This window comes from Rhinolophus sinicus, chromosome 15 (genome assembly GCF_057876585.1).
Source record: "Rhinolophus sinicus isolate RSI-liver-muscle chromosome 15, RSI-T2T, whole genome shotgun sequence".
In the NCBI taxonomy this organism is placed as follows: Eukaryota; Metazoa; Chordata; class Mammalia; order Chiroptera; family Rhinolophidae; genus Rhinolophus; species Rhinolophus sinicus.
The window spans coordinates 105,306,228-105,329,982 of NC_142515.1; the positions used below are offsets into that span (position 1 = coordinate 105,306,228).

Here is a 23,755-nt window from a genome sequence, read left to right on the forward strand (position 1 = left end):
GGGTCCCTCTCCATCCCCTACAGAAAAAAAGAGTTAATCTAATAAAAACCTTGCCATTCCTTCCCTCCAAAAAAGGAGGTCGTGGTCTAAAAACAATACTTCCCTTTTGTTAATAGCTCCCTTGCTCCACCCTTCTTCCTATAAAAAACCTTCCCTTTTGTACACCCCCTTGGAGAGCCCTTCTAGTTGCTAGATGGGACGCTGCCAGATTCATGAATCACTTAATAAAACCAATTAGATCAAATTTACTCAGTGGAATTTTTTTTAACAGAAGACATCATCATCCACCTCATCACTCTTTTGCCTCACACAAGAGAAAGAGCAAGGTGGTAAATTTTAAATAGGTGTTAAGGTAGGCCTTATTGAGAATATGATATTTGAGTTAATACTTGCTCTGCAGGTATCTAAGGGTATTTCAGGTAGAGGGAACATTTAACACAAACGTCCTTAGCTAGCATAGGGACAACAAGAGGGATTTCATTTTAAAACTAGACTCCATCTTGTCTATAAGGTCAGGAATGCAAAGGGGAAAAGCCTGAGACATTGATTAACTACCTGCTGCTCACTTCCTGAGTGTACATAGCTAAGAAGGGGGAAAAACACAATGTAATCAGCAGACCTTGCAAAAATAAACAGCATGTTCTGTTCTCATGAAGTCAAGCACTGTAAAAAAAAAGAAAAAAGAAAAAAAAAGAAAGGGAAAGAAATCAGAGATTGTAAAACTCCCGTGTAAGTTTATTTTTACAGAACTTGAAAGAAAACCTTGTGTCATGCAGGGTCTCTGGTCCTGCTCCCCACATAAGAACGCAAGATATGGTGAGGCCAAAAAGGAACACCAATGGAGCCATGGATAGGGGGTTCATACCACAATAGTCTCACTGGCGACTGGGTTGGAGATACAGGAAGAAAGCTCCAAACGATCCGCAATCTGCCAGCTGCTTCTTTGCCAACCAAACAACCCACCCCCGCATAGCCACGGCAGTTATATCAGTGGCTAATGGCTAACTGGTAACAGCTGATTGCCACCCAGCTACAGCGGATTACAGCTGATGGCCATCTAATAACCGAGCCAACACCTTTCCACGTGAGGTCGAGAACTTGGAAACTGCTCTCTGGGACTCTGTCCCCACACCTTGTCATGGGACAAAATTGAGCAGACACATACTGACAATAAGATAAGACATTGTTTGCTGACCACAGAGACAACCATCATGGGACAGTCCACCAGCTTCCCCTCTCTGGTCTCCTATCCTTCTCGGAATAACCTGTAAAAACCCCTCACACAATCCTATCCAGGAACCATCCAGCTCCTTCCTTCTTGCTGGTTCCCTGGTGTACTATCTCTCAATAAAGCTTTGCTTGCCGAACTTCTTATCGGGTACCATGCTCATTTCTATGACATTGGACCCAAGAACATGGCCTCAGTTGGCTCCAACAACAGTCCTATGGTAAGAGGATGCCTGGTGTATTCAATGAAAGTAAGGAGGCCAGTGTCAGTGGTGAGTGAGTGAGGGGAAGTGGTCGAAGAAAGGGTGCCGTAGGGAATATATAAAATGGAGTCATTTTAAACAAGTGGCTAAAATTATTGAAAGTTGAGGCATGAGTAAAGACTTCATTTTTGTTCTAACTAGCCTGGGATCTTAACGTTTTTGAACTCTGCAGTCTTGTGTCAATGCTTGGTTACACATCCAAACCTCCAGGTAACCCTCTAATTACCCCCTGAAGAACTCCTGTATTGAGGCCACCTGATTGCCCCCAATGAAGGACTCATGTATACATCCACCTGACATCCATTATTCAGACCACTGGCGTGACCAGACCACCAGGCCCCCATTTTCCTGAGTGCCTGATGTCTGACTAATCACTGGACCAATCCTAGGGCTAAGAATACAGGAATAATCGTTCTCAAGAATGTACTTTCTGCTATAAGAACTTTTAAGTTTTCTGTCTTCTTTGGAACACTTCTGGGTTTTTGCCTAGTTGTGTTTCTAGTTTGTAAACTCTAAGATCCTTGACTAAATCGCTATCATTTATTTCTAGCAAAGCCTCCAGACTCTTTCTGAGTTCATTCCATAGTTCAGAGAAGTGATGGGGTGAGTTAGGGTGGGTTGGGGCGCAGTACAGCTCTTGTTAGACCTTGTAGGTCATTATAACGCCTTTGCTCTAAGTGACATAGGGAGCCATTGGAAAGTTTTTTAGCAGAGAGATGATCTGATTTATAACTTGAAGTTCTCTAATTTCTGTGTTGAGAATAGACTGTAGGGCGAAGGGAAGCGCCTGGGAGGCCAGGTAGGTGGCCATTATCACACCAGTGCAGGTGATCCCCAAACTTGGATGCACACTAGAATCACCTGGGGAGTAGTGAAAAATCCCAGTACTCAGATCACATCCAATACCAATTAAATAAAAATATCCAGGAGTGGGAGCCAGGCATAAGTATTTTTAAAAGATCCTGGGGTGATTCTAATGGGCAGCAAAGTTTGGGAACCACTGACCAAGGCCAGAGATGATTAGGACGTGAATCAGTGTAGTCAGCAGTGGAGGTGGTAAGAAGTGTTCAGATGCTGCATATATTTTGAAAATTTCTATAAGACTTCCTGACAGATCAGATGTGTGATATGAAAGAAAGACAGACATAAACATCCAAAATGACACCGAAGCTTTTGGAGCGAGGGATTGGAATCGTGTCATTGCTGTTCGCTGAGATGGAAAAGACTGTAGGTGGAGTGGGGTTTTAAGCGGGGGCGTGTTGTGGACACGTTGTGTTCGGGATGCTTAGTGAGCAGTAAGACATGAAAATGATTGGGGCTAGAGATACCAGTTGAGAGTTAGAGGCATAGAGGTGAAATGTAAAGCTATGGAACAGGATGACTGTGGAAAAGAAAGAGAAGAGACCAAAGACTAAGCTTTGGGGTGTTCTATTATTATCAGATTGAGAAGAGGCGTAACCAGCAAAGAAGGCTGAGGAGGTACCTCCAGGGAGGTGGGAAGAAAAACTAGGAGAGTGAGATTACCTGGAAGCCAAGTGAAGAACGTGATTTAAGGAGCAGGGAGTAATCCACTGGATCAAATACTATTGTGAGTCGAGTAAGATGAGGATTGAAAATTGATGAGTATCATGGGGAATTTAATAAGAATGGTTTCAGGAAAGGTAGAAGGGAAAGCTTGACTAGATTTATGACAGATTGAGAGGAGAGGATTTTGAGACAGTGAGTTTAGACAACTCTTTGGAGGAGTTTTGCCACAAAGAACTATGGAGAAATGGGGTAGTAGCTGGCAGGGAAACTGGGGTCAAGGGGAGTATGTGTTTGTTAAAATGGAGGAGTTATCAGCAAGTTTGTACGTCTACGGGAGTAATCCAATGGAGAGTGAAAAGCTGATGAATTAAGAGAAGAGGGGAAAGTACTCTGCCTTAGCCCTTCAGTGGGGAAAGGGGATGCAATCTGGTGCACAAGAGAAGGGATTCGCTTCTGATGGGCACAGGGATAGTTCATCTATTAACAGACTGGAAGGCAGAGCACGTGAGTGCAGATTCTGACAGGCAGTGATGGTGGAGCTCTGTGGACATTCTCCATTACTTCAATGTTCCCAGTGAGTGCAGTGACAATTCAGCCTGGTAGTTTGCCCACATTTGTGACAGACCTGGTATTCAGGTGTGCAATGACAGCTGTCAGGGACCATCATAAAGAACCCAGGCAGCTTTCAACATGATCTCAATGAATTTTAGCTATTAGGTACTTTAGTAATGTCTCTGATTAACAACACAGTTAACTGGGGCGGCCAGTTAGCTCAGTTGGTTGGAGCACGGTGCTCTTAACGACAAGGTTGCCGGTTCGATCCCCACATGGGCCACTGAGCTGCGCCCTCCACAACTAGATTGAAACAACTACTTGACTTGGAGCTGATGGGTCCTGGAAAAACACACTTAAAAGAAATGAAAGTTAAAAAAAAAAAAAAAAAGAATACAGTTAACTGTTGAAGCAAGAAACAGCCAGTAGAGGGAGAGCTAAGCACGTATAAGATGAATACGACTATAAGTGTGGTTTTGCCCAGATAAGATCCAATGCTCATGATGATATCCACGTTGATTTTCTTTGGTTTGAACTTTCTATTGGTATTTCTATGGTTTTCTTATGAATAAGGCATACCATCTTGCCAAGAGTTGAAAGCAATTTTTAAGACCACAGTCTAAATACCTACCTTCAATTCTTTTTGACCTCTTTGCCTTTTGAATCCTCCCTTTGGACTAAAAACATAAACCTACAGTTACTGAAGGTTATCCTAGTAATGACTGAGTTGCCTTTGAAGGTCAAACACTACCTGAAGTTGAAGGTTTTAAAAAAACAGCTTTTCCCTGTACTTGATGTGATTGTTTAGGTGGCCAGACACAGCAAAGTGGAGTAAGTTCTACTTTCTTCTCTTCTTGGCATCATTTTACAAATATTTGTTTTTCTGTTTTGTTTTTTTTAAATATGGATGTAGAATTTAAATTCCAAAAGGAGTTATTTAAAACTGTGTGGCACTCGTGTATACATTCACACAATACAATATTGTTTGGTTTTTGATGAATTTCACGACTTTGTATCAAGAATCTGTTTCTCTTCACCACCTCATGTCACCCACTTCTCCCAGTTGCCTTGTAGTTGGGGGTGTAGGAACAGTACTTTGTCTCTTTTGGGACTGGGGCATGTTTCATATTGGCTGGAGTAAGTCAGATCCATCAAAATTGCTTTCACCCTCAAAGAAAGTATGCTGCAAGGTGGATGCTAAAGCTATTTGGGAAGGAAAAATGACTAACATCTGCCTGCTTGTAGGAATAGGGCAGAGAAGAATGTAAGATCCCCAATTCACATACAATTTAAGTTTAAATGAAAGGGGAAAATAGCATGAATCAATGTCTGAGGGAGGATATTGTCCGCAAATAACCCTCCGCTGGCAAATCAGTTTCACTTCTGCTTCTGTAAATGTGACTTTGTGACTGTGACAAAGGGCTGTACACCCCAGCTGGTTCCACATTTCTATACTAAGGCAAAGAAACTGCCACCATTTCCACTGTGGACTCCTGGAGCTGAAGTAGAAAAAGTGACATCTGGTAAGTTGTTTTTATTATATAATTTATGCTGTCACTTATGGTCGATTTTTAAAAAATAGACTTTAGGTTTACAGAAAAGTTGAGAAGATAATACCGAGAGTCGTCATATAACCCACACTCAATTTCTTCTCTTATCTTACATTAGTATAAAATATTTGTTACAATTAATGAACCAATATTTGTAACTGGAGGCTAGACTTTGTTCAGATTGTCTCATTATCATAATGTCCTTTTTCTGTTTTAGGATCCCATCCAGGAGACCACATTACATTTAGTCATCATGTCTCCTTAGAATTCTCTTGGTTGTGACAGTTTCTCAGACTTTCCTTGTTTTTGATGCCCTTGACAGTTTTGAGGCGTGCTGGTCAGGTTCTGAGGAGTACAGGTCAGGTATTCCCTAGGAATCTCTTCTATTGAGATTTGTCTGGTTTTTTTGTTTGTTTGTTTGTTTTTCATGATTAGATTAGACTTATGGGTTTAGGGGAAGAAGATCACAGAATTAAAGTTCTCATCACATCACATCAAAGGTACACATTATCAACATGATTTATAACTATCGATGTTGATTTTGATCACTTGGCTGGGGGAGTGTTTGTCAGGTTCCTCCACTGTAAAGTTACCCTTTTCCCTCCTTTCCATATAGTCCTCTTTGAAGGAAGTCACTCTGCAAAGCCCACACTTAAGGAGTGGAGCGGTTATGCTCCCTCTTCTTGAGGGTGGAGTGTCTGCATAAAGTATTTGGAATTTTTTTACGTGTATATGGGAGATTGTTCCTTCTCCCTCTTTTGATTTGCTTAAAATAAGTCATTTCTTGAGGGAAAGTGAATTCTACTCTCTTGTTTGTTTAAGTGAATTTAAGGCTATGTAAAGGCCAACGAACTAGAAATCTGGAGGATCAGGATTTAGTTTGAATTTTATTTAATAGTGTGATCTTAGGCAAAGTCAGTAATCATTCCTCCCCAAAGAAAACATGTATTGCAGACTCCATCGGGGTAGTATTAATGTCATCTTATGCCTCACTAACTTTGGCAAGCTTAGGGGAGAAACATGAGAGGATTCAAATTCTGATAAAGTACGTTATGAAAATATCTGCTTATTTTACTTGCCTACTCACCTGGGGGAGAAGGGGCAGAGAAAACCATGTCATCCCAATGCCTCCTCTACTGTGTCTATGTCTGGTGTCTGCACTTCTAATGCTGCCCACTTCAGCTGATGTGTTAACACAGAAAACATACCTCTTTTCCTTTGGGGATTTGAAGGCCCTTGTTTCACTTTTTCTTCTAAGCTGTGTTTAAATTGCTCCTTTGAGACAGTGCAATGTCCAATAAGTTGGTCAGGAAATGCTGCCAACAACAAAGGTACATAAACCTTAAAAAAAAAAAAAAAAAAGGAAGTAAATCCTAAATGTCATCAACATTCCATCATTTTATTAAGAATCTCCTCTTCCTTATTTTACTCTTAAGTTACCTTTCTGGGGAGGAAACAGATTTTACCAAAGACTCGAAGGAAAATGCGATAGAACCCTCATGGTGATTGGTCAATGGGGACAAGAATGGGAGTTAGTTTATCAGTTAAGGTGGCATCTGTTCCCTCAAAATAGACTTGGCCCAGGTAAATACTGGTACTGATTTCTAGTTTAATTGTCTTCAAGAAATACTCTAAAAAAAAATTATACAGATGCTTAAGTGTCTGTAGAGGAATATGCATTATCATATTTAATCCTTAACAATGAACTCTGGATTTTCATATTCTCATTTTGTACGTGGATAAACTGAGGCTCAGAGATGTTAGATGATTTGTTCAGTGTTACACTGAAGTACTGGAGCAGGATCCAAACATTCAGGCAGTCTGACTCTAATTCCAGAGTAATTTCCACTACACCATTCACTGTCTGGAGTGTAAGGCCCACTGGGTGTGCAGACAATTTGCCCATTTTGTTTCCTGATATATCTCCAGCACCTACAACAGTGCCTGGCACATAGTAAAGACTCAAGTATTTGTTGAATGAATGAATATAATTTCTGCCATTATTAAGCTTATCATCTAAGACATGTTTAAAAGATACACTTCATTCATTCAAAAATATTTATTTAGTGCTTCCTATGTACCAAGTACTTCCCATGTTTATTTTTATTTTATTTTATTACCCACAGTGGGTAATAAACCAAAGTTGATCAAAATGCCCCTTAAAGAACTTGGCTAATTTAAGCATTTTGTTTTTTCTCCTGTTAGTGTTGCCTCAGTCTGGGGGTAGGGGATAGAAATGAAAGGAAAACAAGAAAAATATTGGGAAGAATTAATGGTATGAAGCAACGTAGGGTGAAATGAGATTCAAAGAGAAGATCTAGGGGAACAGAACAGGATGTTGGTAATTCCTAACGCATTCAATTCTGCATCAGACACAGAATGAATGCAGTAGAAGTCTCTCTCTCTCTCTCTCTCTCTCTCTCTCTCTCTCTCACACACACACACACACACACACACACACACACACACTCACATGTGCATACACCCACACTCTGGCTTGTTTTACCTCTGAGGACATTGAAGAATTTCCTGGCAGTAGGTTCAGTTTGAGTCCCTAAGTACCATTTTATCAAGTTGCTTCTCTCCCTCCTCATTTGTGGGCACTGTTCCCTTCATTCTTTGTTTAAATAGTACCTATTTAAGGCTGCTTGGTGGCGTGAAGAAAACACTGAACTTAGAGTCACTATGTGACCTTGGACACGTTCTTTCCCTTCTCTGGGCCTCACTGTCCATATCTGTAAAAGAAGGGGTTCCAGAGTTCCTTTATTTAAGTCCACTGTATGAAGCTGTTGTAGTATAGGAATGACTATTGCTCATGTGTCACCTCTATTATGTTATTCTGAGAAAACAGACCATAAGAAAGCACAAACAGAAGAGAGAGTGGAAGAAGCAAGGATAACTGTCAAAATTCATAATTATTTAACAGGAAACTGTGCTGTGTAACCTTCCTATATCTAGCTAAATATGCAGAGTCTCATTTAAAAGACACTATTCTTAGGCTCAGTGCACATGAATGTAAATAAGTACTAAAAGCAAAACTAAAGTTCTAACCACATAGTTGAAATACAAGTGAAATAAACCACAAATGAAAACCTCGTCTATATGAGAAATAAATTTGGGTTGTTTCCAATTGCTTCTCCATAGAAACCAAATTTTCACGATTTCACCATCATTACTGTCTTCTCTTTGGGGAAAAGTGGACCCCAACATTTGAAGAAGGACTGTGCACCTATTGGTTGTTTTCCCCTTAAAGCAAAATGAAACTGACATTCAGTAATCTCAGTTGTGCTATTTTTGCTTACTCAAAATCATTGGTACAGTCTTGGTTCCAACAACAGGTGACATTTCAAAATAAGAGCTTCAATTCTGTTGGCACCCAACTAAATCAGAGAACATTTACACTTCAAAGACTCGTTTAGTCTTTCACCTACAGATGGGAAAACTAAGACCTCAAGCAATGAAATGATGTGTCTGAAGTACTACAGCTCCTTTGGTTGGTGGCAAAGAGAACTGGAACCTTCCCCACCTGATTTCTAGCTTAATGCCTTTCCCACCACATCATTTAATTCAGCCCAATGACTATATACTGAGTGTCTATACCATACCCCCCGCCCCCCATTAAATGATATATTTGTTTATAGGTCATTCTTTTTCAATGCTTGGCACTTTATTTTGTTCTCCCTCCTCAGCTGTTTTGTAAATGATCCCTTTCAATTTTCCAGTGTCTTAGTTTCCCAATCAAATGATCCGGTCCTGCCAGTTTTTGAACGTTGACGGAAGGAACTTGAAGCCCAGTTCACCACAACCACAACCCAAATCATTTCCAATTTCTTCAAATTTCAGTTAGGGGTCACATATTACTTGTGTACTAGTACAATGGATGCCTGTGTAGCGGCAGGCCAATGGTTTCATGTCTCGGTTGCATGCAGCTAAACCCAATCCAAGGTAATCAGTAATCAAAAATAGCACAACTGAGATTACTGAATTTCAGGTTCATTTTGCTTTAAGGAGTAAACCATCCATAGGTACATAGTCCTTCTTCAAATGTTGGGGTCCACTTTTCCCCAAAGAGAAACAGTAATGGTGGTGAAATTTTGGTTTCTGTGGATAGTTACATGCTAACAGCCGTTGCTGGCCGCTGTGTACTGTTGATTTAGTAAATGAAGTCAGATGAACTGAAGTCCCTGTGACCCTGTAGGAAGGAAGACACAGCCACTGCCCACATTCCAGAATTTCGTGAACACATTTGCTTCTACTCTAAATTCACTTCCCTCTCAGATTGATGGGGCTGATTCTCAGTGTTTGAATGGTGCTGACACCAGCGTGTTCATGCTTTTGGGCTTCATGTGACTCCTCCATTTCCTCCTGGGATTTGATGGCCAGAACACAAGTTGTCCTGGAGGCCTGCAGTAGATTGTCCACTGGTAGGACCGTATATTTTGTTGTGTTTCCTGTGCCCGCTGTGAGATGATCCGAACATTTTGTGTAACCATGGGTCATTGAGCTGCTGTCTTCAGAAAACAAAGATCGCTTTCTGAGGAGTAATTCTCTTTCTATATCTAAAGTTATTGATAGGCATTACCGTATTCTTGCACATATCATAGCTCATCTACACTTTCTCCCCCCTCCTAACTCACCTAGGTTTTGATGTGGTTTAGCATTTCCAACTCAGCATTTCAAACCGTGAATTGCTTATGTCACTTGTGAATTTTAGTTACCTCATCAGGCATTTCCACTGTCAGCTTTCCTGGTGACTATTTCAAGTAAGAACATAAACTCTTGGATTTGAAGTAGCCTTAAAATTCATCTAGTCCAATGCCATTATTAGGTGGGCATACCAGTATATGTTCAGACACCTGTGGCAGAAAAATTCATTACTCTCTAAGGGAGCTCATTTCATTTTGGACAACTCTGACTACTAGAGCATGTTAAGCCCAAATGTGCTTTCTTGTACCTGTCACCTGGTAGATCTAGTTAGTGATCCTCTCCTGGGACCACAGAAAACATGCGTCATCCCTCTTTTATATGCAGCTCTAAGGTCATGTATTTGGAGACCACTGTGCATCCTCTCCCCATCTCCTGCTTTTGCCTGTGTCTTCTCTGCCTCAAGTTAAACCTTCCCAGTCCCTATGGAGCAGTCCTCACTACTAATCTTGCCCCATCTGCATTCTTGCCTATTTGTTCCTATTCTGCTTTACTCATTAAGCCAGGACGCTAATCATATAAAAAACAACATGGTTTTAAAACATCTTTTGGTGTAGACTCTCATCAAAAGCTTCCCATCATTTTATCCATTCCTTCAGCATTTTTTGTCAGTCATTGCACTTCATGATAGAAATGCATCATTGAAACAAATGCAGCCATGACCTTGAATAGCTCATGGCTCAGTAAGGAGGACGAGACATAAAGGAAGCACAGTCAACATTATAACAGAGGTGTTCTCAGAGCAGTGGTGACACAAAAGGGGAATGACTGAGAATCAGGAAACAGTTTCAAGTAAGAACATAAACTCTTGGATTTGAAGTAGCCTTAAAATTCATCTAGTCCAATGTCATTATTAGGTGGGCATACCAGTATATGTATGCCCACCTAATAATGGAAATGCTGAAGCAGGATCTTGAAGACAGAGTGGGAATTCACCAGGAAGAAGAGGGGAAGGGTATCCCACACAGAAAGAACAGGCTGTGCTAAAATGCCTTGGAGAACTGTGTAGTTAGAGGAGGGCTGCAAGATATGGAATGGAGAAGTAAGGGACTCTACCTAAGGCTCAGGACCTTGCACATAGTAGGGGTTCACACTGCATTCAGCCAGCAACTACCAAGTACAGAAACCATTTCGTCAGTTAATATCCACTAGCCAAACTAAGCTGTTTTGACTGATGCGTTGTGATTTATATTTGGGGTTAATATGTAAATGAGGCACAGTCTCCCTAACTAACTGCCAATGGCTCTAGTGGGGGTTGGCAGGTCAGGTGAGATTTTTCATATCTCAGAAGGGCTGGTGACTCTCTCCTTTTGAATTACATGGCTGAGTGATCCAAACAGCAACGTCAGCTACAGAAAGCAAGCATGTCGGTGCTCCCCACTTGTGTTCTTCAAATTCTTCTCTATGTGTAGAGACAAAGAAGCTCCAGGATAGCATATCCCCACCTAGTCTGTGCATGGCCCTCTCTTCTGAGCCACCATAGGTCCAGTTCTCCTCAGGGCCCAAGCCCTACCGGCTGGTGAACAGGAGGCAGGTTGGATCTGACACTTCTCCTTTTGGATGTGCCTCTCCTCCCTCCCCCGCAGATGCCCTATGCTGTGGGGCTGCCTAGAACCTCCAGTAGGGGTCCTCCTGGTTAAATTGGGAGTGGGGGAGTGAGGAAGATCCAGAGAACCTAGTTATTACCACATCCCTCCTTCCCCACACCGTAGCCACCAAAGCAACTCCAGTAAATCCTAGGAATATCCAAAGTTCCATCTATCTATCAGATTCTTGCTGAGATCTGCTGGGACTGAATCTTACTGGCGCAAGGGTTCAAGGCTTACCCGATTGGGGTACTGATGTCACTCAAAGCAGCAAAGTTATGTAATTTCACCTTCATGGCTCTAGTCACTAGAGGTTATTCTTATTTCAGAGTGAGTTTCCTTAAAGAGCTCAGGTCATATCAGTTTCAAGTTCTATAGATACAACTATTATTGAAAATCAACGGTCAAGCATTGATTTTTGTCACATTTAAATCAAGACATAGTGTACCAGGTGTGGCGAGGGAGTCAAAGGTAAATTAGAATAGTCATTTCCGTTTGGGGCTTGGAATCTAGATGGGGAAATAAAACAAAACAGATTTACGTGTTATTTTTGTTTTGTTTTTGCTTTTTTGTATTTACAGTTTCTGTTGTTCCCCATCCCCACTCCTTGTACTTCGTGTGTATTTTTAGGCTGGTTCCCCTAGGTGGACAAAAGCAGGTGTTTACATAACAGGAAATGGAAGAAACTGAGGATTTTGTGGGCCAGGAGCCACATCCAGGTAACATCCCTATAACATCCCCTGCTGACGTAAATAGAACAATTTACCGTGATATAATTAAGGGCAAATGTGTTCAGATGTTGTTCCTTGCTCTTTATTCAGAAGCCGCCATTTCACCTTTTAATAGTGAATGAATATAAATTATTCCACCAACAACTAGAATAGCCTATCCGTAATGTAGTAGACTGTCTGACCAACAATTAAAGTTGTGTCCGCCCCCTAAAAGAAGGGTCCAGAAAACCACCTTGGATCTTCTGAGGGTGGCCTCTCTTAGAGGGGGCAAGGTAAGGCTCCTGGAATTTTTTCAGGTGCTTTCCTTAGAAGGGGAAATATAGGGTGAATTACATTAGAGTCAGTGAATGTGACCCCCTCCCTACAAGGCTGTGTGCAGGCCCCTGGAGCCAAGCAAGGTGCCTTCCCTAGGAAGACACAGGGAAGTAACCCCTATCTGCAGAACATGGATTGTGTTCTGAGAATCAAAGAGGCTTAGGGACGAGGGAAGTCTTGTTTCTGGATCAGTGGGGTAGTGGCTAGCATCTGAGGAAGGGCTGGATACACAAACCAAAAGCACTTCAACTTTTGGGCACCCTTGGTTGAACTTAGCTCTGAAGGAGTGGCGTTGTTGTGCTTAGAAGACGCATGGCAGTCCCTGGCAATGGAATGCATCAATAACCAACCTGTATCCTGAGGTCGAGCTATCTGGAATCCGTTTTCAAAAGTGACCCCTTGTGGCCGCAAGAAACAATAGCAGCAGTAGACTAAGGTTCCCTTCTCTGGACCGTCCTCACCCGCTCCTACTGCTCCCTCCTGAGATCATCCGGGGTAAAATGCTGGAAAAGGTGAAGGGGTGCTTGACAATTACAGAAAATTAGAGATGTGCCAGTTCAGCCCAGTTCATTCCAGTTACAATTTAATTTAAAAATACTTCCCTTAAACGGTATAGACCCAAGATGGAATACTTTCTCCTTTCCAGGTGGTTTTCATTTTAGAAATTGAAGAGGTTTAAATTCCTGCTGTTTTGTCTGACTTCTTATCCTCTGCTTTAGTTGAGAACTAAGCTTCTAATCTTTTATCATATTAATCACCAGTGCTGATAAAGTTGAAATAAAGGCCATGGATATGGACCTGTCCCTTGTTGTATGCTATCTGTGGCTAAGATATTGTGCCAGCATTGTTTACACAGAAGAGTTCCTGAGTTACAAAGTCCAGATCAAGGCCTGCGTCCATTTACTTTCTCTCTGCAGACAGATTGTATAAATATCCTGGAATTCTGAGGCACCTTGTATAAGACAGTCTACAGGGCTCTTCAGCCTGTAGCTGGCCCTGGGGCCTGAGTGGCATATTCTTTTCTTCTCTGCCTCTTCCAGCTCCCGCCACCCAGCCAGCAACCACTTGGTATTTAATTCTAATGCAGTTCTTAAACTGAGCCAGGATAAATTCTTTGAGTTGGGCTCAATCATTAAGTTAGAATGTCTGAGATAGAAAGGCTGAAGCATAAGCTCTTTCAACACCCTGTCACTGCATGAGCATGCGGTGGCAGAGACTCAGGCTTTGGCAAACAGCTTACTTCTGCACTGCAATACGCTGTGGGGTCTGAGCTGGCTCCAGAACATGGCAGAATTTGTGCTGGAAGACACAAGGCTGAACAGAGGGGAAGAGTGCCTGTGCTACGTGGGAGACCTGCGTCTGGAGCCCCATGATGGTGGATGGGCCATGTCCCCATCCTGGGTCCCCAAGTGAAGCTCCTTCTCTGTGGTTCTTCAGGGAGGATGGCCTCCAACTTCACACTCAGTTTTGGGTCCTCACATTCTTATACGAGCTTAGCGCGTTATTAACTCTTGGGGATCAACTCTTCTCCCAGTTCACCTCACAGCCATTTCCTAAGGCACAAGCCAGCCCCAGGAGCACTGGGTTAGGACCGTTTCCAACAACCTTGACCTCAAAGACCCACCTATTGCCCCTTTCTAACCAGGTGAATACAGACTGGGGGGTGGGGGGGGTGGGTTGCTAAAACCCATCCAAAACACAATGTTTTGGTTATACCCTTTCCTGAGGAGTGTGGACCCTACCAACCATTTACTTCATAACCGAGGGGAACCACTAAAGTGGAAAAAATCTCCGCAGAACTGCAAAGAGCTGTTTCTTGGTGATTTCTATTCTTGTCTGTGTCAGGAAGCTGCTGCTAATGTGTTTCAGTGAGGAAGAGAAGAAAATTCCCCAGATGTGATCTCTGGAGGGCATCCTCTGGGAGAGCAACCTCCAAACTTGTTACATACATTTTTGTCAGCCCTCTCATTTTGCAGATAAAGAAATGGAGGCTCAAGGAGAAATGAGTTGCTCTGGTTATGTGGCCTATTCTTTTCTCTGCATTCTGCTCCTGATCAATTTCTTTCCCCATTTAAAAAGACCTCCCAGAGGCCTTTCTTCATGCTTAGCCCTATCTTGAGCTTCTGTCTACACAGGTGGCACTTGGTGAAGAAGATCCAGCCATTTTGGCTTCTCGGGATTTCCAAACAGGAACCGTTTATTTCATTTCAACATATCATCTGGGGAGATATGTTGGACCTTGCATTTTGGAATAAGATGCAAAATCCTGGGAAGTAGGAACCAGACTAGAAGGGCCCAACAGTGTCTGCTTCTGAAGTGAGCTTTCAGGCATGCAGAGCCGGCAGGGGTTCTCTTAGACTCTCCGGGTTTGTGTATTGATAGAAGTCAAGCAAAAATACCGGGGCCCAAGAACCTAGAATTTTATATAACCTCTGCTTATCTCTAGTTGACGATGATTTATTTAAAGAACCGATGAAAAAAAGAAGACGATCCGATCGAGACCAACGGTTCCGAGCATTTCCCTCCGTGGAACAAAGTGCTCTTAAGGAATGTGAGTGTCATGCAACTGCTATTAGGTTGTTTGAATACGGCTGTGTTCTTTTTCAAACGCGTGAAAATGCTCAAAGGAAGAGAAGGGTAAACCTCAGAAGCAGGATAAAACATCTTCATATGATCCTGATCCAGCAAAGGATGCCTCATAGTCTCTGCAGAGATAGATAATTTGACAGTTTACCTCAAGAATCTCTGGAGAGGAGGGTTGTCAAAATAACTTCTTCCTGATTAGAACCAAGTCTGTGAAAATGGTTGGTTTTGTGCTTTAGTGGGTATTTATACGATGCCCTTACATTTTTCCCCTTTATCTTTCTTTTTCTTTCTTTTAAAATATAGTTGATATACAATATTATATTAGTTTCATGTGACTCTTTTTTCCTTTTTGTGACCACAGGAGAGAAGAATCTAGAAGGGCTAAAGCCCGTGGCAAAGCCTATGCTGACTTTTATTACAAGGAGTTTCAGAGCAGCCTTGCTCCTTGAGAGGCTGTCAGAATCAATGGTTGCTATCTCCCAGGAGCTGTTACCTTTAGTGTCAGATAATGGGCTATCTTGTTTAATTGGCTTTTCATTTCATTTCTTTTTTTTTTTCTTTTTCTGCAATGTTGAGCAGATTCCCCCTGTGGAGATCTAGCATTTGATCCCCTGCCAGGTACATCCCAGTTAATACATCTATATTTTGATTCCAGATGAAAAATTGGAGTCACGGACAAGAAGGGTTTTGAGCAACACTTACCAGAAACTTATTCAGTCTGTCTTCCTGGATGACAGCATTCCTAATGGAGTCAAGTATCTCATGTGAGTCTGATACCAGCTCCCATCAAATCTTACTTAGATGTCTTTCCTTAGGGGAGTGTAAGTGGTTTTCTCCAACAATGAAAGGGAATTTTCAATGAGACTCTAAGCAAAGAAGGCTGAACATTTCCATAGCTATGGGCCATAATTATTATTGATAGTTGCCATTCATTGAGTTGTTGCTGTTGCTAGGTGCTCTGATAAATACCTTACATATATCAAATTTCATTTAATTTTCCTGATACCCCTATAAAGTAGAAACTATTAATATCATCCCCGTTTTGCTGAAATTGAGGATCAGCGAGGCCAAGACATTGACCAAAGTCACATGTTGGTAAGTCAAAGGGCTTAGAATCCAACCTAGGCTGTGTGACTCTGAGCCTGTGCCCTCAACCGCTGTGCTCAGTTGACTTCAAAGACTTGAGTGGTACTCAGGCTGTGTCTCCTGCTCAGTAAAACTCTGTGTTACTCCTCATTATACTTTACCTCGGCATGAACTTGAGTTCCAGGGTCAAGACTAAGTAATTTCCTTGGAACACAACAAGATTGCTTCACATCTATATAGATGTTATAGAGCTTGTATAGAGTTACTATAATTTTTTTTTCTTTTTTTTAAATTTATTGGGGTGACAATTGTTAGTAAAATTACATAGATTTCAGGTGTACAATTCTGTATTACATCATCTATAAATCCCATTGTGTGTTCACCACCCACAGTCAGTTTTCCTTCCATCACCATATACTTGACCCCCCCTTACCCTCGTCTCCCACCCCCCACCCCCCTTACCCTCTGGTAACCACTAAACTATTGGAGTTACTATTATTTTTGTGTAGAATTACCAAGTATTTTTGCATAATCTCATTTGTTTAGTATGAGACAACTCTGTTTAGTAAACAGGGATTAGCATTCCTCTTCCAGCAAGGAGAGAACAGAGACTCAGAAAGGTGTCATGACTTGATTAGGATTAGTACTCAGTTCTTTTGTGTTCTTTTCTGACGCTCTCGCTTCGCTTTGATGATCACGGCAATGTGCATTTAAAAATTGATCTAGAAACAGACTTCTTACCTTAATTGAAAAACCGTCATTGGATCCAATCTACATTGGATTATTTGGAAGCACTGGGGCTGGGAAGAGCTCTTTGATCAATGCCATCATCCAGCAAGCAATGTTTCTACCAGTGTCTGGAGAAAGTATATGTACTTCATGTATTGTACAAGTGAGGTCAGGCTGCTGTGAGCAGTATGAGGCCAAAATCCACCTTCTCTCTGACCAGGTAAGCGTGTCCTCCCTTTTTTCCTTCCTCTCTCCCTCCTTTACTTCCTCCTTCACTCTTCCTTCCTTCCTTCTTTCCTTCCTTCCTTCCTTCCTTCCTTCCTTCCTTCCTTCCTTCCTTCCTTCCTTTCTTTCCTTCTCCCTTTCTCTTAGAGATTAACATTATATTCCTTGTAAATATAGCTCATGCCTTTACTGAACGAAAGAACATAGTACTGAATGAGAAAGTTTCATAGAACAAGGTGGGGGTTCTAGCCTGAGTCCCGACACAACTCATTATTGGACTATGGGGAAGCCATTTTCCTCTTTAGGTCCCTGTTTCCTTATCTTTAAAATAAGGGGGCAGGGGTTATTAAATGATCCTTTGCTGGATTACATGATTTCAGATTTCCTGAATATGCAGCCCCCCTGCCCTCCAAAGGACAATGGCTTCCGTCCTTTGTCAGTGTTTTTCTGTATCTGTGTCATGAGGGGCTTGGCCTTACTCTGCCTTGGCAGGAGTGGAAGGAGGAGCTGAAGACCTTGACTAAACTCCTGCACAGGACAGAGGAGCTGGGCGGAGAAGAGGTGGATGCGTGGGACAGGGATGAGGCAATGGAGGAAGCCATCTGGAAGCTGCAAATACTTTACGGAAATGGAGCAGAAAAGAAGAACTATGAGGAGTTACTAAGGGCAAAGCCCAAAGGAAAGATTCCCACCTCTAGAATCATCACCCTCAAGGCAGAAGAGGTAGCTTCAAGATATTTGTTCTTTATTTATCATGGGTCTTAAATATAACAATTGAATCCATTTAGGGGATTTTGCTCAAGGTATGGTATTTTTATTGGAAATAAGTTGATACCCACATCAGAAGTATCCACGACCAAGTTATTTTTCATTATTTATGGCTGACAATTGGGAATTTTTAGTGTCTGAATGGGGGAGCTTTTGAACACAGAAAAGACTATTTATAGTTACTTGAGGATTAATTAAGGATTTATTTTTATTTTTATTTATTTATTTATTTTTTTGCAGCAAATGATTTTTTTAAAAAAACCCAACTTATGGCTTAAACAAATAGGAATTTATTGATTTTCTCACATAAGAAGTTTGGAAGCAGTTGGGTTTATGGGTTGGTTCAATAGCTCAACAATGTCAAGATCAACATCTCTCTGTTTCCTTGGCCTCCATCACACTTGAAGCCTTATAGTAGTAAGATTGCTACTGAAGTGCTAGACTTCACAGCTACCCTGTTTCCCCGGAAATAAGACCTAGCCAGACAATCAGCTCTAATGTGTCTTTTGGAGCAAAAATTAATATAAGACCTCATCTTATATTATATATATTATACCCCGTCTTATATTATAATAAAATAAGACCGGGTCTTACATTCATTTTTGCTCCCAAAGATGCATTAGAGCTGATTGTCCAACAAGGTTTTATTTTTAGGGAAACATGGTAGCTTCAAGGGAGAAACGGATAAAAAGGTGGCACCAACCACATCTCCCCTTTCATTGGGAAGTAAAAGCTTTCCCACAAATACAGAGCTGAGTCACATGGCCTTTCCTGACTGAAAGGAAGTCTAGAGAAAGCAAGAAGCAGACTTGTCATGATTGGCTAAGACCAATCTCAGTCTATTACCTTCACAAACAGTCAGGATTCTGCTAGCATGGGTGAGAGACAGGATGGATGTTAGATATATAATTAGTAGATTATATTTATATGTTTTACTTATAATCCATATTAATTTTATTAAACTAAAATTCCATTTTAAGTGAAACCAAAATACTTGTGGAACAGATATTCACTTTATTAATGCTTTATACTTAAAAACCTAGTTTTTCTTGCATCTGAAAATTCATCTTTAAAATACTGTATTCTATTTTAAAATCTGGCATTTTTTATGTCTAAAATGAGAACAATTACTTACACCTATTCTAAAACTGAAAGTTCAATTATCTCCTAAGTTTTACATAGCAAATCCTCCTTAGTTAATGCTAGTAACATAATTAATCAAATTTCCTTAGACTTTAGTTTTCAATTATAGTTGACATTCCATATTATATTAGTTTCAGGTATACAGCATAGTAGTTAGACATTTATATAAATTACAAAGTGATCTCCCTCAGATTTTTTATATTATCCTTCAAATTTAACGTATTCAATTCTTTCAAAAAATTTTAAATACTTAACCAGGCATACTTAGAAGTCAAATGAATAAAACCTTTTAAAGCACTTAGCTCTTGTATATCTAGGAAATCAAACAAATGTAGTAGCCATTTCTTATATTTAAATGGAAATTACTATGAAAAATAATTGTGTAAAACACAGACTGAGTGTGCCCATAGAAAATATATTACTATAAAAAATGATATCTAAAACATAGACTGAGCATGTCCAAAGAAACACAATGATTACAAAGCTGGTACTTTATCTGAATACTGACAACTTATACCAAGGTAACAATACAATATTTACTGCTTCACTATTCTGTATTTAGAAATATTTCTTCCCAGTGTTATAAATTTACCCGTTGAAACAAGGGGAACAAAATTACCATTTCAGTGAGTGAGGGCACAAATTCAGAGTTTGGGTTGGGGCCTCTACACTGGGACAAGGGAATCTGAGTTTGCCTCCCAGAATGATTTGCCCTGAGCGAGTGTGGTTGGGTTGAGCCCTCTTCTTATAGAAAGGGACTTTTCAAGCCCATGCTTTTTCTTTTTTCTGTTGCCCTATTGTATCTGATTTTTTTTATAATTAAAATATCTTTTAAAAACTTTTATCATTTTCTCTTTCACAATTTCTTATTAGTTGGTTAGACTTTATGACATCTGTCACTTCCTACCCCCAACTGCAACAAATCCTCTCATTTACTCTCAACTATCTTAAGAATTTACTTTCTTAGCTTTCTTCCAAAACCATTCTATAGCTATTTATTAACAATGACTACCACATATCCCAAATCTTCTGTCCCCTGACGTAGCCTAGTAGAGATGGACTGCCATAGATAGCCGCTGGGATGAATGTGTCAGTATCCCAAGGTATGTTTAGGTAGGAACAATAGGCTGAGAACAATTTCCCATCCCACCCACCACTATTAAAACATCCTGGAAATTCCTACATGTCAAAATATTTTGTGTACTTGGAAAGTAATTTTTGAAACCTTTTTAAACATCAATTTCAGACATATTTTCAATTTGGAAAATATGGTCATTGCATCACTATAAATTTTCTGTAGTCAAGGCTTTCTGGTAACTAAAATGTTCACATTAGCCACATGGGAAGAATCTCCTCTCTCCCAAATTTAGAAAATTGCATATTAATTACATTAATTTTAGAACTGACATGAAATCTAGAAGATAAATCATTATCCAGAGAAGCTATACCTTTGCTGAAGTCCCATGAGTCTAGGCCGTTGCAGATGAGATCACCAGCCTCCTGGTGCCCATTACCCAGGACTGCTTCTTACCATTACTCAGTGTACCTTCAATGAACCCGAACCACAGCCAATCCAAGACAGAAATGCTGGGAGGCTGTCTGGAGTGTGTGACTTTTTCCTCCTTCCTCAGGCAGGAGAGCTGTCTGTCAAACTGGACCCTTACATCCGGACTAAGAGGAGAGACTGGCATGGCGAATCAGCGGAGACACAAATCTGGCCCCTGATCAAACATGTGGAAGTGACGCTTCCCAAATCAGAGCTGATTCCAGAAGGAGTTGTGCTGGTGGACATTCCAGGCACAGGGGACTTCAACAGCAAGAGGGATGAGATGTGGAAAAAGGTGATTCATATGGCTTCGGTCCCTCTTCCCTCAATTGCTCCACCCTTTCTAAAGCAACAAAGAATTCTCCACGTCCAGCTTAAGGGATTTGATGAGTTCACTGGAGTGAAATTCTTCCGCTTTCCATGTTCTAAGCCTCAGGGTAATAGCAGGATATGAGTGGCCAGAGAAACTGGAGAGTTAGGAATCATGAGGTAGGCCCGGTGGCTGGAACAAGACTGTGTGTATATGGGAAGGGTCAGCAAGAGAGACGCCTAAGAGTAAGCAGAGCAAACAGCACAGAGTGGGAGAGGAAGGCCAAGAGTTGGGTACAAGCAGAGAAGCTGACAGCCAGGCACCAAGGAACCAAGAAGCTGCTACCATGTTTAGTTGTAGGGAACAGAAACTCAAGAAAGTAATTCCAAGTGAAGAGGGGTTAATCCAAAGAACATCGCAGGATCTCAGGAGACCGACCCAAGCCCTCAGGGCCACCTCTCAGGATGGAAGAAGCTATTCTTTCCTCTCATTCTCTGCTTGGACTCTTGTGACTGTTTCTCTTTGTGTATGTCTCTGCAGAGTCCTGCTTCTCTCTTAGCTTTCTGTACTTAGCCATTAGGATCCATGTTGCGGAAAATGACCACCCTAACTAACCGTGTCTCTAAGTGACATTGTGGTCCATGTGCCTACAACTGTCTGACTATAGTCTCTGTGTGTTGTAGCTCAAATTCCTAAGGACAATGTGATTGGTTACTGCCCAGCAAATGGATTAGCTTTCTATGTATCCAGACCCAGTGCAATCGGCTGCGGCTGACAGAGGTGGTTGAAATGAAAGTTCACTCCTCCTGCCAAAAACTTAGGTAGGGGTTTGATTCCCAACAAATGGGGTATGAGCTAACGAGGCATCCTCAGATGTGTCTACAGCCAGAGTTAAGTATGAGGGTAATTCGATCTGCACCTAGTGATTAGAGGCCGAAGTATTTTTTAAGAATATATCTCTTTGTTCATTTGCTTTTCAGTCATCAAATACATATAATATGTAACACAATCTACTTACTAAGCACTGAGGATGCAAAAATTGTAAATAACAATAGCAGACATTTACTGAGCACTTACTTTGTGCTGGGTACTATTCTCAGTGAACTAAGTTGCCCATTATAACCCTGGAGGTTTTGACCCAGGCAAGATGGCTCAAGACCCTCTCTGCTCTTAACCCCTACTGTATCCTACATGATAAAACAAAACTAAATGAAAAGATGCAGAGCATGACCGTTAATATTAAGAAGTGCATACATACACATATGTGAATGTGTGTGATGTTTAAATGCACAGCAAAAGTAAGATCCTGCCTTCTGGAATGATACACACCCAACTGTTATCAGCAGTTTGTGTTTGCCACTACTCTTTACTATAATGCATACACCTCTGTATTGTTTGTATATTTTGCATGAGCATTAACAAAGATGCAGAGCGCTGAGGCAGCTGTGTTGGGGAAAGGATGAGTCTTCCTGGGTGGCTGGAGGGAAGGCAGTATGGGGTATAGAAGAGAAAGGTGCAGAAAACAAGCTTGGAAAAGCTGGGGATGGGCTTTAATACCACACTTCCTGGGGCAGCTCAAAGGACAAGAGGGACCAGGGTGTATGACAGAGAAAGAAAGGGTGTCTTTAGGCAGAAGGAGCTCAGGAGCACGAGTGAGAACACAGAGGACACAGGACTGGAGCGGGAAGGGGACTGGGGGGGAGGGGCAGGTCAGTATCAGTGAGTCATGATCAGTGCAGCAGCTGGGGGGCTGTGGACTGGGGAGATTTGTGACTGGTTTCTAACCAAGATTAGGATGGTTGGATCAGGATGACAGCTCACAGAGAATCAGCCTATGCCCTGATTTTACAGATGAGGAAATGAAGGCTCAGAGACGGGAAGTCATTTCCCCAAGACCACACAGCTAATGAGTGGCAGCATTTGAACCAGAAAGCAGGTTCCTACCTTCCCAGTTGAGGCTTTAGCTATCATCCCCACCCCTACCGCCCGACGTCTCCTAACAGTTCTTTAAGATGAAGGCAGACCCAGCCTCCTTCCCCTTGATCAGGCTGCTCAGGCCTGGCCATGAGACCCTTAGTTTCTGCCGGGTCTCAGCTCTTGGAGTGGTATCCCCAGTCTCGGCTAGCTCCAGGCCAGGCCCAGAGAGAAACAGCCTAGGGAGGCAGCCAGCCTCTCTCACTGGATGGAGCTGGAGTTGCTGCCAGTTCAGATATGCTGGGCAGCTTATCAAAGGCCACTCAGAACAGAGGAGCCAGCAAGAGCTGGCTCAGAATACCCACTCTGAGGAGATCAGGCTGAAGCAAAGGGATGGTTCCCAGCATGCTTTGCTTGGCCTCAGCTCCCCGGCATTCCTGTGGTTTTGCGATCTCCTCTCACAAGAAGTTACTAAAGACTCCCCTCTTTCCAGGGAGAACAGAGCCAACACCCCCTGCCCCATTGCTCCAGCTGCCAGCTTGGCCTTCCTAAGCTAAAACTATTATGAATTCAGACCTCCCTGTTCTGCCACTTAGAAGTCCTGAGACTTTAGGCATGTCACCTGACCTCTGAGGCCCTTTCTCATCATGGGGATGGAGGGAGCTGGGGGTAGCAGGGGTGCCATCCCACCTACTCCTAAGTCCAGTCGCTTTTGTCTTATAGACCAGCTTTTTGGTGTCTTCTGAGACTCTAACTTTACCAAACCCTGGTAGTTAGGAGCCTTGTGTAGGGCCTGAAATTTAATCACAGCATACTTTATGATTGCAGTCCTCTTCCCATGATAACAAACATTTATTAAGCACCTGGAGTTTACCAGGACCATGGAGAATACTGTTGGCCTTTAACAAATAGACGACCAGATATTTGTTCCGCAAAATGGGTTGATTTGGGGACAATAAAGAACTGCAATTTGGGGCATGTGGGCTAGTGGTG

At 41.8% G+C, this 23,755-nt stretch overlaps 2 protein-coding genes across 8 annotated transcripts in view; one reads left to right on the plus strand and one right to left on the minus strand.

Moving 5' to 3' along the window:
- The window catches only part of ELP3 (elongator acetyltransferase complex subunit 3), a 155,332-nt gene that overhangs the window by 80,724 nt on the left and 50,853 nt on the right, over nucleotides 1–23,755 (minus strand). Inside the window, exon 2 of the mRNA XM_074338361.2 lies at nucleotides 6,328–6,460. The gene's annotated coding sequence lies outside the window, so the exon portion shown is untranslated. The remainder of the gene's footprint in view (nucleotides 1–6,327; nucleotides 6,461–23,755) is intronic.
- The window catches only part of NUGGC (nuclear GTPase, germinal center associated), a 44,838-nt gene continuing 26,043 nt past the window's right edge, over nucleotides 4,961–23,755 (plus strand). For 2 of the 7 annotated variants that reach the window (XM_019733161.3, XM_074338359.2), the window contains exons 1-7: nucleotides 4,961–5,092; nucleotides 12,040–12,128; nucleotides 14,902–15,006; nucleotides 15,697–15,805; nucleotides 16,854–17,076; nucleotides 17,574–17,804; nucleotides 20,624–20,833. In XM_019733161.3, coding sequence (XP_019588720.2) covers nucleotides 12,086–12,128; nucleotides 14,902–15,006; nucleotides 15,697–15,805; nucleotides 16,854–17,076; nucleotides 17,574–17,804; nucleotides 20,624–20,833 — 921 coding nt within the window. In that variant the 5' untranslated portion in view covers nucleotides 4,961–5,092; nucleotides 12,040–12,085. Of the gene's footprint in view, nucleotides 5,093–5,336; nucleotides 5,478–12,039; nucleotides 12,129–14,901; nucleotides 15,007–15,696; nucleotides 15,806–16,853; nucleotides 17,077–17,573; nucleotides 17,805–20,623; nucleotides 20,834–23,755 lie in introns of all 7 variants that reach the window. The other 5 variants (XM_074338356.2, XM_019733162.3, XM_088792551.1 and 2 more) reach the window with 5 other exon arrangements.